At 39.4% G+C, this 18,839-nt stretch overlaps 1 protein-coding gene and 1 long non-coding RNA gene across 2 annotated transcripts; both read left to right on the top strand.

Annotated features, from left to right (window-relative positions):
* The first annotated feature begins 1,526 nt into the window (after positions 1-1,526).
* On the top strand, positions 1,527-3,802 carry LOC112196388 (RING-H2 finger protein ATL43). The gene has a single exon (XM_024336717.2). The coding sequence runs from the start codon at positions 2,048-2,050 to the stop codon at positions 3,422-3,424; it is 1,377 nt and encodes a 458-aa protein (XP_024192485.1). The 5' UTR covers positions 1,527-2,047; the 3' UTR covers positions 3,425-3,802.
* A 3,944-nt stretch (positions 3,803-7,746) lies between these two features.
* LOC121052576 lies at positions 7,747-9,882 on the top strand. Its single transcript, XR_005809506.1, has 4 exons — positions 7,747-7,937; positions 8,044-8,106; positions 8,387-8,440; positions 9,729-9,882. It is a non-coding gene; the product is annotated as an uncharacterized LOC121052576 (long non-coding RNA).
* Positions 9,883-18,839: the final 8,957 nt, after the last annotated feature.

Raw genomic sequence — 18,839 nt, 5'->3', positions numbered from 1 at the left:
GCATTTGACTATAATGATGTCCTTAATTGATAAAAGAACCGCCTAATCCTTATTCATAGTGATATTCCTTTGAGAGTTTATTAATATCTTGGGCATTGTCGGTCTTTGTGATAAAAAAAAAAAAAATAATAAGTGTAAAGGTGAAAAATAAGTATCTTGATCATACCAATTAATAGTTCAAAACGGGGTGGACGCAAATGTCATCAAGATCTAATTGGTAGTTCACACACTTCTATGTTTCAAAATTCCATGAAAATATTTGACACCATTTGTGGGGACCAAACTCATAACCAAAAAGTAGTCATCATGCAACCAAAGTTTTTTTTTTTTCTTTCTAAAAGCTCAACTGAGACTACTTGGATCAACTTAACGAGGTGGACAAATGACATCGTGTGCCCATTGATAACAATCGGTACTATATCAAGTCAGAAATGAGAGTTGGCATTTGTTGGTCATATGTTACTAGTAATTGTATAGTGGTCATAACTCATAAGAGTCTCCTTGACGATTCATGTGGCATCTAACCTCACAAACATAATTACTTGGAAGGGTAATATGAGTCACATCCTCAACATCTGGTGGTAGTGTGGTACCACTCTTGCTCTATATTATTTCTATGGTACTTTTACTCAAGATATACAAAAAAAGTAAGATTATCCGACAGTATTCAATTATTAGATGTCGATGTTTATTTCGTATTTAGGCATTGTACATAAATGACGTTGATAATTTACGAATCGAGACAAACATCTAGTGGTACCACTCTTTACTCTATACTATTTCTATAGTATCTTTACCCAAGATATACATAAGAAGTAAGATTGTCTGACAGTATTCAACTATTACATATCAATGTTTATTTCATATTCAAGCATCGTACATGAATGGCGTTAATAGCTTACAAATAAATACAAACGTACAAATGTAGACCCAACTATTAGATTGACTTTTATCACTATTGTTTCAACACTTTCAAAAAATTAACTAAACATATATAAAACAATAGTATTTTTTGTGGGTTTAGGCATATTGTTGGATACATAGTATTTTTTTTTTTTTTTAATCCACCCTAAGTTGTAGAATCTCTACATAACCGTTATCAAATTCAAGTTTGCATTTTCTGAATTCAAAGATTCAGTCAAACTGAACGAAAATTCTAGTATGGACCAAGGTCCACATGCATCATGAATTAATTCCCAGTGTATTGTTCATTCAGTCAGACTGAACAAAAATTTTAGTATGGACTAAGGTCCATATGCACCATGAGTTAATTCCCGATACTGTTCATGAGTTAATTCCCAGTACTGTTCATGAACAGTATCGTGAATTAACTCATAGTGCATGTGAATATTGGTCCACCCAACACTCTTCCCAAACTGAAACAGTACCGGAAATTAACTCATAGTGTATGTGGACCTTGGTCCACCCAAGACTCTTGGGGAAATTGGAAGTTTGGGTCAAGTTGGTAGAAGTCATTGAAAGCCATCACGTTAGATCTACTTGGCTTCCATAGGTAACCCTATAACTGAAGCTGATACGAGGCAACATAGAGCTGCAGATGAAACCGTACCGGCGTACCCAATCCCATCCCAGACAAGAAGAAATCTGCACCTACAAAATCCCTAGCCTCAACCAAAAAGGTGAACCAGTATAGGGACCATCCTTGTGCCAGTGTTCGTTGTTGTGCTTCAATCACAAACATGCGTCACGTGTTCTGCTACCATAACGCTCAGATCACCGGTTGACGTCCCATCGATCGCGTGTTCAGTTGATCGCCTTCATTAAAATGAGCCTTTCTGGTTCTGTTACTGTCTGTGTTAGGCCACAGTAGAGCTTCTTCAATAATGCAAGTGATAATTTTGGTTCTACCAAAAGAAATTATTATAAGATTTGGGGATAGGGTATTAATGCGTTTGTCTGGTTTTGTTTGTATGTTTGGACAAGAATAATCTAAGGCCCCTCATTTTCCGCCATCAAACTCTACAAACCCTCACACCCGCTAACAGCTTCTACTTCCTTCCTACTTGTTCATTTCATCACAAACAACATGGGCTGCCTTCTCTTTCTCTCTCTCAAGCCCACCACCACCGCCGCCGCCGCCTTCTTCGTTCTTCTAATCACCCTCCTCTCTTTTCTCTCTACACTCTCCAATGCCGACCCCGACCCGGACCCGAAAATCGGCGACATTGCCACAACGTCTGCTTCACCGCCGCCGCCTGTACTTAATGTGGACACCGCCGAGAAGCCCAAGTCGTTCCGGCCCAGCATGGCCATCATGGTCGGAGTTCTGACGACTCTGTTCTCCTTCACGTTTCTTCTCCTCCTCTACGCCAAGCACTGCAAGCGCGGCAGCTTCGTCGTCATCGGAGGAACCGCCGACTCCGGACCTCCCGGCGGGGCGGGTCTCCGTAAAAACTCCGGAATCGACCGGGCCGTCGTCGAGTCCCTCCCGGTTTTCCGGTTCAGGTCGCTCCGGGGACACAAGGACGGCCTCGAATGCGCCGTCTGCCTCACCCGATTCGAGCCCACCGAGGTCCTCCGCCTCCTCCCGAAATGCAAGCACGCCTTCCACGTCGAGTGCGTCGACACGTGGCTCGACGCCCACTCCACCTGCCCGCTCTGCCGCTACCGGGTCGACCCGGAAGACATCCTCCTAATCGAAGACGCCAGAATCCTGCACCACCAGAACAGCCAGCCCCAGACTCCCCACCAAAACGACGTCGTCATCAACGTCGAAACCGACCCGGGAATCCGCCGCGTCTCGGGGCGCCACTCCTCCGCCTTGGAGCAGCGACCGGGCTCCTCCTCTCACGACAATACGTCGTCGTTCCGGAGGTCCCTCGACAGCTGGACCTGGTTCCGGAAAAAAACCGAACCCGCGGCCGCCGCCGCCGGAAGCCAAGAACGTCCGAGAAAAGACGGCCTTCTTTTAAGCCACGACAAAACGAGGCTGGAGCACCGAATCATCGTCTCCTCCCCCAGATCAAGCAACACCAGCGGCGGTGGGTTCCACCAACGATGGAGCGACGTACAGCCGTCCGATCTTCTCTACCTTCGCTCCGAGATGATCATAAGCGATAACGGACTGACACGTCAGGGGCAGGAGGAACCGTTGCGCTGTGGCAATGGCAGAGGCGTAATAAACGAGCGAAGCGTGTCGGAAATCACGGGGTTGAGCAGGTTTTCGAACAGAGGGAGCAGTAATGAGAGGAGCAATCAGCACCACCAAAACCAAAACCAAAACCAAAACCATCAGCAGCGTTACCAACAGCGACAGCTCAGGCTCGTATCCAGGTGGGTCGCTTGGATTTCGTCCCAGTCACGCCCAGCTGCACGGTCTGATCGTACTACTGGTGCTTCTTCCCCCACCACTCCACAGCCTGCACCACCACCACCGCCTTTACCCACTGTGGCCACTGCTTGATTCTCTCTCTCTTTTTTCCTTACCCTTTATTTTAGTTATACACAAGACGACAGAAGGCTTAGATAGAAGGGCCAAAACCCATTACGTTCCAAACGATTTTTGGTTTTCTTTTTGTTTCTGGGAAAAACAAAATGGGCACAATTTTCGTAGCGGCAATGTTTGTTTGAAATAGACGGGAGGGGGTGCGCTAGAGTTAGAATAGATACACAGACACCGGGGGGGATGGATATTCCAGACAACCACGGATGCCGAAATGGCACGTGGATTTTCTGATACGGAGATCAGATTTGTACTTTGTTCTGCTGTAGCGTTTGTGTACATATTTTGATCTAGTTTTGATCTTATTATTGCAATAGTGAAGGATTTGTTCCTTTCTTATGTCTTACCAATCGCAATAACTTTTTCTTTTGGACAAACTCAAAGGATTTTCTTTTGACGGCACCAAAATAAAAAAATTGAGTACGTTATCATCCTAGTTTTCCGCATGATCGTTCATTTTCAATGTTTAGTTATTTTTTTTGAAGAAAAATATGTTCTTAATCTACTTGTTGGCATTTTGATTTATAATTATATTTAATATCAGTGTGATACAAATGTCACAAATAAAATATTGGGTACAATATAAACCGGAAGAGTCATGATCAACTATTTAATGGCCAATAAAACGATAGCAATACCAAACCCTATGCGGCTCTGGCCGCCCTTCCCCTAATGATGTTTCTCACTAATATATCGTGGATATCATTCGTGATTTATTCGATGTTTGATTTTAATCTTTAGGACACTTGTTGTTCTTTTAATATTTTCGATTTCCTTTTCTTAGAGGTTTGCTGTGTGGGGAGGCATTGCTTAATCGTCGGGCTTGGTTAACCTTTGATGGCGGTGTTGCTTCTCTAGCTGATGATGATGGCGAGGTCTGGTGATAAATCGGTTGTTAGCTTCTGCCAGTGACGACGATATTGCCTGGAAGGTCCCAACGCCTCAATGTTTACAATGGTAGGGTTCACAGCGGATGTCGGTGACAATAGTGGCCAAGGGCTGCGTTTGGGTGCCCTGATCTTGGGTGTCTAGATCAGTGTGGTAGGTGATGTGTTTGGCCTGGTTTTGAGCCTAATTGATGGGCTTAAAGTGGTGAATTCATGAGACCTATGGAAAATCTGGGTTTGGGACCCAGGTATTAACGATCTGAATCTTTGCTACGCCTAGTGTCTCTGCCACAGGGAGAGTAGTTGTTAGTATAAGAATTTATGTGTTGGCATTCCGTATACAAAACAATAAGTGTTAGGCCTAGGTTAGAACCATGTCAGTGTTTAAGGTGAAGAGGAAAGCTTTTGAAACACATGATGAAGACCCCCAATTGACCTTAGTGAAGCTCTAAAAGGTAATTCATTCACTGCGTCTCATAACATATTTGTTTCTTGTGTGATTGCATGAAGGGATTGAATATGTTTCAATCCCGAAGTGGTCTGAAAAGCATATGTCACTACTACAAAAATTGAATCAGACGACACCTCTCAGACGACACATCATAGTTTTCTGTCGTCTGATTGATTTTTATTTTTTTGTACGTCGCTTTTATAAAACCCGTCGTCTGATATGGTATAATGAACTAGTTCAGAAGACATTTAAGAATAAAACTGTTGTATGACCCTAAAATAATTGAGCGGCAAGTTTCCCACCATATCTGTAGTGCCAAACCCCACTCCAAACTCAAATTTTCCCCCCAACATGTAGTAATTATACAACGAGAAACAATAAAACTGTGGTCTGATTAATATGTTTGGCAGAAAGCAAGGAGATTTTTCTCCAACTCCTCAACGAGGAAAGTCAAATTGATAGGAGACAAATTTCCTCATATACTCAGACCACATTGATATAAAATTCTGTTGTGTGAGTCTTTGTAGGGCTTTGTCCAAATTCATAGGGCAAGGCTTGAAACCCTACGTTCAGGCAAAAAAAATAAGAACTTTTCACCCTAAAACCAAAGCCCTCACTCCTCACTCTCGACAGCTTCCCACCACTCTCTCTCGACACAAAGCCAAAACCAAAACCAAAACCCTTAATTACTTTCTTCTTTGACAAAGCACTCTCTCTCTCTCTTTCCATCCTTTCCCCCCCCCCCCCCCCCCCCCCCCCCCCCGCGACAAACCCCGATCTCTCTCTCACTTTGACAAACCCTATCTCTTCTTCCACAAACCCCAACGAAAGCTCTCTCTCTCTCTCTCTCTTCGACAAACCCAAACCAAAACCTAATGGGTTATTCGATCTGGGAAATAGCGGAGGCCTTCATCAACGACCACTTTGAGCTCGTCGTTGACCTCTACACCCAGGCCATCGCCGTCGACCCCAACAACTCCGAGTTTTGCTCCAACCGCGCTCAGGCCAACATCAAATCCAATAATCTCACTGGTAACAACCCCCTCTCTCTTGCAATTTCTGACGCCGGTTCTTCGTCATCTTCTTGTTTCGTTTCTGAGACCTAAAATTGAAGGAATTAAATTGTGTTTTTTGTGTGAACTGATTGGTGTGGGGTTTGCTTGTTTAGAGGTTGTGGAAAACCTAATGGGTAGACATCTAGTGTTCTTCAGATCTTTTGGCAGTGGCGTGTTGCTTTCGGCGGATTTGAAATTCAGCTATGGGTAACCAAGATTTGAATTCGAACATTGGAGCTGTGGATTTGGGATTGAAGGCAAAAATGTCAAAATTGGGGCTAAGAAGATAACTAAGAAGGTTTCTAGGTAAGTTTTGATTCAAAGTTTTAGTCTTTTGTTCTCATGATCTTAGGTGAAGGATGCGCAAATTTATCAGTTTTAGATTTATGTGTTTCTTCTTTTCTTTGATTCTTTGGGTAGACTTGTGATCAATTAAAATGGCCTTAGAAGATTAATCATGTGATTCTTGGTTAGATTCTCTGTTGCAATAATCTTTGATTTGGATTGCTCTGGCTTTTTCCTACAGTATTCTTTTCCTTGTTTTTCCTTCACAGAACATGATTTTGCCTTTATATCAGGACTTTGGTCTGTAAGGCTGTTCTTTGGTGGAAGATATGGGGGTTGAAGATTTGGGATTTGAGAAGGTCCAAGGACTAGTTGGGACTGTCACTGAAGGAGAGAATTCCACCAAGGAAAATGGGAAACTGGAAGAAGGGTCAGGCCATAATGAGCCCATAAAATTTGGATCACATGGTGATGAAATGGCTAAAAAGGAAAGGAATGGGGTCAACGGCGATGGAACTTGTGAGAATTCTCCCTAGTGCAGAAGATGAGGTCAACGTAGCTTGTTTTCATCCTTCTGTCAGAGGTGGCCTTGTTTATGGAACTATGGTAAGCAATTGGATTTGGTATCCTCCTCTTTTAACATATCTATAGCACATGTTTCCTTGTGTGGTAAGTTGGTAGGATGGGGTGAAAGTGATTTCATGTTCTAACTTTTGTTAGAAATAAGCTTTGACAACCATAACTCTTAGTACATATCCCACAGTTCTGGAGTAGGCTTATGTAACTTGTCTTTTTACCTATATTGACTTGATCTTGTCATTCTTCCTGATTGTATCATTCAAATGGGTTTTGAAATGATGAATTATGTTTGTTTGCTTTTTGAAAAATCCAAATTGTGGCCTGTTAATTGAAGATCATATACTCTTATTAATTGGAACAAATAGTACAAGCCTCAGAGAACTCTATGGCCATATCTAGTCATTCTTTATACTACCCAGTACTACCCAGTAATGTAGGACTTAAAAGTTTGTTTTGGAATTTGCTAGGCCAAACATTCTGCATTTCTTTGCCAGGTTTGAGATCCATTTGACAAAATATAGTGAGCTTGATTGATTTTTAAATTTCAGAATTTCAATCTTTTCATTTCATCATAATTCGCCTTTTTCTTTCTTGAATGCATATCCATCGATAGTCAACATCACAACCTCACAACTTGCTCGTTTTGTTTCCTTCTACCATGCTTACTCTTTCCTTTTTTGTTTAGTGTATGTTAGTAGTCAAGCTTCAACACTTGTTCATTTACCTAGAAAGCTTGGACTAGAGATTTGGAGATTTGGAGTCTCTAATTCATATACTACTGATTTATATATACTGCTGATTCTCTCCATCGATTCGATCTGGGTCATTCAATTGATATTCAATCTGTTTGTTTTAGGTTGATGCAAATTTCAAAAGAGTCAGAGGAGACCACAATAGTGATCCATTTGAGGCTACGTCACCGAGCAGGTTTTGTTTCTATTCGATTTGATTCATTGATTAATTGGTTTTAAATGATTTAATTAAGTGAATTCTATTTTTGATGTTTAGGTTTCGTCACAAACCTATAGTCTTGATGCGAATCTCTGCCTTTCTTCGTCACTATCAGGTGATTTAGGGTTTAGGAATAGAGTTTATGGTTTTGACTAGTTTCTATTTGGATTCTGTGCTATGTTATGATGGTTTGTTCTTGTAATTTTTTGGTGTAATTTGAGCCAGATCATATTGGCACTCAAATTGTTGCTCGTATTTTGGTTAAGGTTTGCATTTCAATCTTGAATAGCTTTCGACTTTTGGTTTAGATTGTTATTGATTAAGTGGTGGAATAAGAAATTTGTTTGAAGTTTTCTGTATGTTAATGTGTAGGCACTAATGGCAATGCCTGCTCCCGATTTCAACCTTTGTCTCTTCCTAATTCCAGAAAGAGTGGTATTGTTCTTTTATTCTCTACGTACCGATTTACAATTTAATTGTTTCCATGAACAATTGAGTAGTGCACTGGTTGTTTGTAATCTTTCCCAAAATCCCAACTTGTTCTTGGTTTGGTTTTTAAAAAAGAGAGAATCTTTTTTGCTTGGTTTTTTTTTGTTTGAAAAGTTTGTATTGTTTATTGGTGGTTTATAGCTAGTTGTTTCATCATGTTTGTTGGTTCATCCATGGCTGAGATTTGTTTTTCTTACCCAACTTATGGGTGTTTGTACTATTGCAGTGCCATGCTTGCTGGCCCAAAATGGGCACCATTTGCTTCTTGGCTCACTGGCTGGTAATTATATATTTGCTTTGTCTCAACTGAATCATCTCTTGGTAATCTAAAGTCTTTCACTTTAGGGATCTGCACTGGTTGACTTACTGAGCTTCATAGCTCTTGCGCTGAAGTTTTAAGTACATGCACTGTGTTTGAACATTCTTCTCGATTATGACTTCTTCTCTGTTTGTTACTTGGTCTAGAGTTTGATTGATGTGTAGTTCAACTCTGTCGATTTCTTTTTTCGACAATGTATAGTTCTTTCGATTAGGTGGATTTGGTGCTCACCATTTTTGTTCAAGATGCTAATCTCTTGTTCAAGAAGCATCTAACAATTGTCACACACTTGAAGCTGCCAGCAAGATTCAGTCAATTTGTGGTGGGATTTCTCTTCTGCAATTGATTATGGTGTTCTATTTTCTTCTCTTGGTGAATGTTAACTCATTAGTGGGATGTTGATTTGATTAAAATAAAGTTTGTTTCTTTGAGTAGTATGTGTGTGCGCATACATATATATGTGTTATGTATATATTTATGAGACCAGCACTATATATTTATGGGTCTCATTCTCCAGCAAGATATTCTTGTAGATATCTGGAGTGTGTGTGTGTGTATTTGATAACTCGTAAAAAATAGTGCTGGTGACGCCGTTGCATACTAAAATAGTTTACCCTATATTTAACTCTATTTGTGACCTTTTCTCATGTGTAATGCACATATGAATGTCAGAGAAGTTATTTATTAAAGCAGAGCAAATATTGCTGTAGAACTGTCGATAAGCACACAGATTACATGTAAGGTATCACCCAGGTTCTTGGAATAGATGCGAGTGACAATATATGGGATTATTTGCTCATGAACTTGATGTTTAATTTATTTCCATGATTTCGATGAACGGATAAGTTTGACATTACTTTCACAAGAGTTGTGGTTTGCACTTCATGAGGTTCATTACTTTGTACTAACAAATTCTATTTGACCTATATTAGGGAGGGTGTCATTGGTTGCTGAGAAATGTGAGAAAGTGGACAGATAACTATTAAGTTGCTGGGTTTACATACTGCTAGTATTTAGTTGAGTTAGTTGAGTTGTGGAACATGTGCTTTGTGTCGAATTATTGGCTAAAGATTTCTAGAGTTTGATCTTTGATTTATTGCATATCTGTGTGGGAGGGTTTTTTTTTTTTTTGAACTATGTTTTACAGTTCCTATAATCACCAAGCAACACCTCTACTTTCCTTTGGTATTTATTTGCATATGTTTAGAAAAGAACCTTTTTTTAACATCTTGTGCATTCTTAATTTCAGCTTCTAGAAAAATTGTATAAGGAGAGATGGAATCCTGAGGATGGGGTAGGCAGCATTATTACATCTTCACAATCCTACTGAATTAGTGCTTGGAAGCTTCCAAAGCTAGACTCCAAACGGCCATAAGAGCAACAGAGCTTGCAAAGCTAGACTTCTTGAGAAAATATCTAGATGTATATTGCTAGGAGAGTACTATTAGATGTATTTCTTTTGTAGATAAAAGATTACCTTTGCACAATCCATTTTGGTGCATGATGTGGATTATAACAATTAGTTCATATATATATTGATCAATTACTGTTAATTTGGTCATTTTTGATTTCGCTTCCAGCATATATAATGCATTGAATCATTCTTTTAGTACAACAATAACCACACAAAGCTGTCATATGTACACGATATTTACAATAGCCTCAAAATTAAAACTGTTGTCTGAATGAAAAACAGATCACGGATGATATGAAAAAACTGTTGTGTGAATAGCAGTCACACAACGGTTATAAAAAAAAACGACTTCTGAATCACAATCACATAACGGATTTTTAAGTTGCCCATTGTCTGAGTAACGTTCACACAATAGTTAATGCTGTCGACAGCCTATCGACATGCTGTCGACATGGATGCCGAGTTCTTCAGATGACGGTTTTCTAAATCATGTTTCATCAGACGGCAGCGAGATATACGACAGTTAGTTCTGTATCAGACGACAGTTTTTAGCCGTCGTCTGATTCAATTTTTGTACTAGTGTGTGCGTGATTAATGTTAGTTTGCCAATATAGATGAGTTTCAATTGAATGCATTCATATATCTGATTTTAATGTTAGTTTGCCAATATAGACGAGTTTCAATTGAATTCATTCGTATATCTGATTTTATAGGATTCCTATATTTGCGTTGCATTTGATTTGATTGATTTGGTTAATTATGCATATAATTTTATTTAGGGATAAAAATCAGTTTTTATTACCTAGATATTTTTAGGACTATTACTTTCCTAATAGAAGTCAATTAGATCTAGAATTTTAAATTCCCTAGATGTTTTAGGGAGTTGATTGCGCATACATATAGGAGAAAAATATTTTCTTTCTACTATGCTTCTAGAGAATATATTGAGCGTCCATTGTTAGTTGAGAGAGTATTTTTTCATGGCAAAATAGTCAAATTACTCCCTAACTTTTCTCATGACTGCTGATTTACCCCCTGATATTTTATTTTTGATTATTTATATCCTCACTTTTCTAAATGTTGCCAATTTACACCATATAATTAAATTTTAGACTTTCCATCCAATTTCTCCGTTAACTTGGTTAGCATGTGAGAGATCTTGATCACCCAAAAAAAGAATGTTGCTATTTGTACCGAACAAAAATCTTAGTACACCCGGCCAACTATAAATTTTTTGCCTCTATCTTCCAATATTACCCTCATATATTAATAAATCAAGAAAAAAAAATACAAAACTACTTTGTATGCTAACGACCAAATATTAATTAAGCTATCAGTTGCAAGCTAACGGCCGATCTTGAAATAAACGGAGTGAAGAAGAAGAGATGGACAAGGAAGAAGTGACCAAGGGCAAGTTTTTTTTTTCCTTATTTTAACGAAGAACAGTTTTGTATATATTTTTTTTAATTTCTTTAACGATGTGTTGGTTTGTATATATATTTTTTTGTGATAGTTGAAAAGACGAAAAAGCCCCTCATGTGCTAACCAAGTTAACGGAAAATTGGATGGAAAGTCTAAAAAATAACAATAGGGTGTAAATCGGCAACAATTAGAAAAGTGAGGGCGTAGATAATCAAAATATAAATTTCATGGGGTAAATCGACAGCCATGAGAAAAGCCAGGGAGTAATTTGGCTATTTTGCCTTTTTTCATTCATAGAAAAACTCATGAGCTTCATTGAGAATTATTAGTTCACTTGTTCCATGTTGAAGTGAATTGATAATTCAATCAAACACCTTCATATCATTCATATCATTTGCATGTCCGAGAACCCCACGAGGTCAATTGGGAGGAAGTGGCGTGCATAGTTCGTGTGTCCAAGTTAGAGAGACGAGTAGAAGCAGTTTTGAAGGTGAAGAACAACAAGGTGGTGTATGTGCAACCGTTTAGATGAGTCTAGTCAGATAGTTGAGGTCAGAGCTATTCGCGTTGGTTGTAAGTGTATATGTGTTTGTTCATATTCACTTAGTGCATCGCTTTTCATTTGGCCTTCAGGAGTTAAGGCCCGCAGTTGTTTACCTCAATTTAAGGATTTTACTGCGTCAACAAATCGCTTGTGTTTGAGTTCTTTATTTTCGCTATGGATATTGATTAGGGTTGGCTCTAATTGCCGAACCTAGCAACCGACTGGAAACTGGCAGAACCGGTGGTGTCGGCGCCGACAAACACGGTAACCAATGGATTGGTACTGGCAGTACCGTACCGAAGTAAGGTACTCGGCTCAGGAGTGGTACAACATTTTGTAAAGGTTCACTATTACCGAACCGACCTAGATAAAATTTTTTAGTTTAATTCCAAAAATTCCTACCCTTTTGCTTCTGCCAAGCATCGAACCCTTGCCAATTTCAATGGGAACTCAAGCCACTTACCACTAGGCCACAAGCTCAGTTGTGATAAGTTATGCAAAAACATATATGTATTCTTAATTGAAAAAGGTTATCACCTTCTATATCTTCCAGAAACAACTCTATGTTTCTCTCTCTCTTTCTCTCTTCATTTCTAATTCTATTCTTCTTCCATTCTATTGCTTCTTCCTCCATTTTCTCATCGTTTTCCTTATTCATTCTTCCATTTCTTCCTTCTTAGATTTGAATCAAAAATCAAATCTACAACTAAATTTCTTGATCTGGAATGAGGAGGGCCACCGTGCCGCCGTTTTAGCCACCGTTATTGCTAGCTGTCGCCGTTGTTGAAATAGTCGACGGTCGACAAACCGAAACCGAGCCGCAACATAGGTGTACCAATTCATCGGTAACCGATTTATCGGTATAGGCGGCTGTTGTAAAAATGGCAAACTGATGAGTTTCGGTTTGGCAACTATGTTGGCCCAAAAATCTCGGTTATCGGTACCGAGCCAGCCCTAATATTGATTATATGCTATCCTCTTCACAATTAATTTTGAAATATACTAAATCTAGGTCATAGAAATTAATAGACGTCTGCAATCCTCTTACTGCAGTTTGGTAATTTTAATTAACTCAAAATTGAGAATAATTTCCATCTAAGCCTATTCACCCCCCTCCCCCTATAAGCTTAAACCACATCCATCCTACTACTTTTAGTAGTCTTCAGTCATATTCAAGGGTAAAGAGGAGAAGATTGGGCTTGGGTCATTGGGCCTTAGTTCGAATGTGATGAGTTGTCCAATTGCAGGCTCAAGGCAGTGGACTGGTGGCTTGGGCTTGTTTTTGGCTTATTACATTTCGTGACCGTTTGGATCTTACATCCGTGGGAGGCACTTTTCAATTTACTAGTATTTTCGTACACCAATTGAGGTCTCTAGGCGAACTTACTTGTTCAGTTGTTTCGAGTCATGTATCATTAACTAGGTTATGATCTTCTCTTCTTAATCGCTTGTTTAGAATCAGTGTGCTCATTTTGTTTGCAATGAGGGTTACCTATCAATTTGGCAGCTTGTACCTTAACAGATTCTAGTACAAGACAACAATTGATGTACGTGCCTTCTGGTAATTGATAAGTAATAAAATTATTATTCTATCTAAAATTTGCCAATTTGACTTATATATATATATATATATATATATATATATATATATATATATATAGACATAAAATACATGGTAGGATGAATAGGGTCACTAATGCCAATTTGACTTTAAATTAATACAATTTTGTTCAAGTCGATGTTAACCGCGCAGATGATCAACCTTGTAAATCTAATGAAAGTTTAGTAGGTTGGAGTAGGCCTGGGCGTTTGGACCCGAAGGACCGAACCGGACCGAACAAAAAAGACCGAATCGGTTCGGTTATAATATGGGAATTCTCAGTTCGGTGCAAAGACCGACCCGAATGTATGTAATCGGTTCGGTCTCGGGCTTCAAAAATTCAGAGACCGAAAGACCGACCCGAATAGAATTGTGTCTCATTTGCCACTTGTCATTCTATGATCGGGTGATATAATAATATGTTAAAATAAAAATAAAATAAAATAAAAAAATAAAAACCTAAGACCTAACCCACCTAAGTCATCGAGTCGAGACTATTCCGATCTCAGCCTCCCTTTGACCCTCTCTTCTCTTTCTCTCAGTCTCTCTCTTTCTCTCTCTCAGTCTCTCTCTGATCTCAGCTCTCTGTTCGCCACCAGCTCCTCCGCCATTCTCCATCTCAGAAATCCGCCTCCGCCAGTGAACTACTGGACGCAAAGCTCCAGAAATTCGCCGTCGCCGATGCCCGACTATCTTAGAGAGAGCTCTCGGATCTTCAATTCTACATGGTTTCGATCTAATAGTCGATTGACTCGATTCTCCTCGAAGCTTTGCAGTCTGCACTTCACTCCTCGCAGGTCAGTATTCAGTAATGAGTAATCTAGGGTTTTCAATTTCACTTTTTCATTCTGAATTTTCTAAACTTCAATGTGGTGAATTAGGATCCTGTATTCGAGCACTTCCCAAATTTCATGGCTTGTCCTCATAATTCATCCCAAAGTTCCGATTCCAATCCATCCCAAAGTTCCGATTCCAATTCAAAAGTTATTGCTCTTCCAACACCAACTGATGCTTCGAGGGTTCAGACAATTCCGAAAACATTCAGAAGCTCGAAGAAGAAGGCTCCTGTGAAGAGAAAACGTGGTGGAGCTACAGCTGCTGGACCGAGCAATGATGGAGATGATGCAAATGAAGAAGAAAAAGAAGAAAAACCTGCTGGAAGATCTTGGGTGTGGTTGCACTTCAAGAAGATCGAGAAGCCTCAGTTCGAGATTAAGGATGGTAAGAAAGTTCAAACTTGTGTTAAAGAGAGAGCTAAGTGCAATTACTGTGGAACTGATCTTGCATGTTATAGTTATGCAAATGGAACTAGTTCGCTTAGGAGACATATACAAGAAGTGTGCAAAAAATATCCGGGTAGGGTTGATTTAGAAAGTTGGCAGCAGGTATTAAGTACCGGTGATACAAAGAAGTTGGTGATGGTGAAATGGAGTCAGGAAGCTTGCAGGGAAGCAGCCTGCAAGATGATAGTAATGGATGAACTGCATTTCAGTTTCATCGAAAGGCCGGGGTTTAGATACTTTTGTAGTGTGGCTATGCCTAGGTGGGATGTGCCTTCTATGAGGGTATTGTGAAACAGTTTCTGTCCATGTATAAAGCAGCCAAATTAGAGTTGAAGAAAGAGTTAAGGAATCATTGCCTTTGCTTAACCACCGACACATGGACATCGGTGCAAAATATCAACTACATGGTGGTGACTGCCCATTTTATTGATGATGGTTGGACATTGCACAAAAGAATACTGAATTTTAGGGTGATTCCTAATCATCAGGGAAATAGCATAGGAAAGTTGTTGGAGTCATGTTTGCTTGATTGGGAAGTTGAGAGAGTGTTGACAATTCCTGTTGACAATGCAAGTGCAAATAAGGTTGTAGTTGAGTACATTACGAAGAAGATGTTAGAGTGGGAGAAACAACCTGTTCTTGGAGGCAAGTGCTTGCATGTTAGGTGCCTTGCACATATTCTGAACCTCATTGTCAGATCAGGCCTAAAAATGATGGAGAAATCAGTTGCTTCAATCAGGAATGCGATACGCTATGTTCGGAGTAGTGGACAAAGGCTTGATGTTTTTAAAATGTGTGCAGAGAAGGAGAAGGTTGAGTAGAAGAAAGTTTGCATCCTTGATGTGCCAACAAGGTGGAACTCTACCTTTCTAATGCTAGACACTGCATTAGGGCTGCGAAAGGCCTTCGATAGAATGGCAGATGAGGAGGACAGCAAGTACACACACTACTTTGATGAGGATGAAGACATCGATGATGAAGATGATGAGCTGCAAGTTGGAGGGTCTGATTCAAGGAAGAAACAGAAGAGAAAAAGGGTGGGGCCACCGGTTAAAGAGGATTGGGAAAAGGCAGCAGTTTTTGTGAGGTTTTTAAAGGTCTTCTATGATGTGACAATGAGGATTAGTGCCTCAAATCACCCAACATCATGGAAAGCTTTTCATGATTAGTGGCCATCAAATCGGAGATCGATGAGTTGTTCAGTAAATCGTATGTGTGCACTGGTTCAGAGGTTGAAAAGATCTTGTTCGATATGGCTGTGAATATGAGAGGGAAGTTTGATAAGTATTTTGGAAGCTTAGAAGACTGCAATCAGCTTTTATTCATTGCCTTGGTGTTAAACCCAAGGTTCAAGATCAGAAACTTTGAAAGTATCTGCAATAAATTGGCTGAAAATGGATTGGGATGACATTAAGAAGAAGTCTTTTGAGGTTAAAGAGCTTCTAGTGGCCCTTTGTGATTTGTACAGCTCCTCAATGATGTCTTCAACGGCTGGAAATGGAAAATCAAAAAGTGGAGAGAGCTCAGTTAGCCAAGGCAGCAAATCCAGCTCCAAAAGGACAGTTGAGGCTACTGGAAAAATAGCTGACATGGAACAAGATTGTGAGAAAGAATTGGAAGACTCCGATGAAGCTGTTGTTGGACATGAAGTGGATAGATACCTATTGGACCCGATTGAGGAGCCTGCAAATCCTCAAAAGTGGGATATATTGGAGTGGTGGAAGATGAATGGTGCCAAGTATCCTAACCTTGCTGCCCTTGCCAAGGATGTTTTGGCAATACAAGTGAGCATCGAGGCAAGTGAATCTTGCTTTAGCACAGGCAGAAGGGTCATCGATCCCTTTAGGAGTTCTCTAACTCCCAAAACAGTGGAAGCATTGATATGCTACCAAAACTGGATCAGATCTGAGAGCATCAACAACATTCAATATGTTCCTACTATCGAGGACATCGAATTTTATGAAAGTGTGGAGGATGGTATGATTTTTATTTTTGAAATGGTTGCCTTGTTAATTTATTTCAAGTTTATAATATAATGTTTGAAAATCTGGACATTCAATGTTTGAACTTTGCACTTTTGTTGCTTTGCAGAACATGCAAGGGAGGAAGGTGCTAGTACAGTACATCAGCCTGAAAAGCCATCTACATCTAAATCATCAAAAGCATCAAAGAATTCAAAGGTAGTTGATGCAGGCAAGAGTAAAAGTAAAACGGCAAAATAAGGTACTGCATTTGGTTAATGTATGGTCTTGTTTTCAATCATTTGGCATTTGGTTAATGTTAATGTTCTACATTTGGTTAATGGTATGGTCTTGGCTGATTTGGTATTGTGTTCATCAATTCATGTATGTAACTATGTATGTGAAGATGTGAAAATGTGAAATTGTGAACTTGACTTGGTAGTTTAGCAACCTGCTTCTTGTATGTTGGAACCTGCATTTTGAAATGGCTGGTATGTGGTATTGTGGCATCTGGTATGTTGGCTACAGTTTTTGTTATTAGATTTTATTCTTGATACTTGATAGTATAAATATAATCATGTGGCATTGTGGCATCTGGTATTGGATTTTATTCTTTCATAAGTTGATAGTATACTATAATCATGTGTATATTTTAATCAGATGCACATATTTTAATCAGTGAAAGCTATCAGAAAGACAGAAACTCTGTGAAGTTCATTAATGACAGGCATTTTACATGTTTAGTTGTTCAGAAACTCTTTCTTTACACTTACAGGTTATGCATTTAAAATTTTTATTTGTAATTTGAAATTTTGAAATGTTCTGCAGATTTGTGCAGTGTGCACTTGTCGTAGGCCTGGAGTTCTGGACTTGTGGAGAAAGGCAGCAGTGGGTAGGCCGAGCAGCTAGGGGCCTGAAGCTTGAGTTATTAGACTTATTTCACAGTTTGACACTTTGTGCAGAACTGCAGTTTCTGTTCATGTTTGATTAATTGATTGTTTCTGTTGAACCATTCACAATTTTAGTTTGATTGAACATTTTAATGATTGAACAATTTGGATTGTTGTTTAATGAGTTTAATGACTTTAATATGTTGGAGTTGGACAATGTAATTGTGAGTTGTGACTTTGTGTTTGTGAACTTTGTGAGTTTGTGACTTGTGTTGTAAAATTTAAGTTTGATTGAACATTTGAAATTTTGAATGTTTGAATAGGTTGTAATGTTGTACGATTAGTTATGTTAATGAGTTTGTGAAGTTGATATGCATCCCAGATTTACAGGTGCCAAAATGAGTCTGGCAGTTTTGCCAGAAGTCCAGATGAGTTTTTGAAAAACTGGGAAAACAGCAAGCTCAAGACTATCTGGATTTTGGGCCCGAAAAGCCCGAAACCTGAACCGACCCGTTTGAGATCGGTTTCTGTCGGGTTCCAGTTTTGAAAATGCCTGAACTAACCCGAACAAATTATTTCAGACTCGGTCTCGATTTTACCAAATTTCGGACTCGGCCCGACCCGAGCCCAGGCCTAGGTTGGAGATTGCTTTGGCCAAATGCTTCTTCTAGGAAATAACAAATCAGGAAGAGCATTGTCAATGGTGCCTAGTGATTTATGAGTTTCTTACTGATTTTTAGGTGTTATCATTTGGATGATTTGAGGGAAAAATGTGTGACTCCAGATTTTGTATAAAGTGTTTAATCTCTTCCAATTTCTCATATGAATTACACTTTAACTCGTAGTAAACTGATGAAAAATTATACTATCAATTTATTTTTACTAACCGATGTTTAGTCTGGCCAAAAGAACAGTAGAAAGGAAATTGTGACAATCATGTACCCCTGACCCATCTCCTTAAATGGCTTCAAATCAAGAGTTTCTCATTGTTGCTGTCATTGTGCTGATTGACATGTTAACCGTATGTGCACAAACAATCATGCACAGCCTATGTTCATACTTCTTTATCACTAGAGTGCTATGAGACCATGAGGATGTTGCTGGATTCTACCATCAATCAAAGTGCCCCATACTCTCGAGTTTGGACACTGGGATTAAGATACAAGTATATTCAACCTTCACCCACTATTCATCTACCATGCTCTTTGTATGTTTCTGCTAAATCATTTGAAAATAGAATTGAGAA

The sequence above is a fragment of the Rosa chinensis genome, chromosome 4, assembly GCF_002994745.2.
Source record: "Rosa chinensis cultivar Old Blush chromosome 4, RchiOBHm-V2, whole genome shotgun sequence".
Taxonomy (NCBI): Eukaryota; Viridiplantae; Streptophyta; class Magnoliopsida; order Rosales; family Rosaceae; genus Rosa; species Rosa chinensis.
Note: the sequence above shows the minus strand (reverse complement) of the source record. Positions and strands in the feature narration are given on the sequence as shown.

Bases quoted from the DNA above. Each gene is read 5' to 3' on its own strand.
- LOC112196388 (XM_024336717.2), top strand. From the start codon at position 2,048: ATGGGCTGCCTTCTCTTTCTCTCTCTCAAGCCCACCACCACCGCCGCC.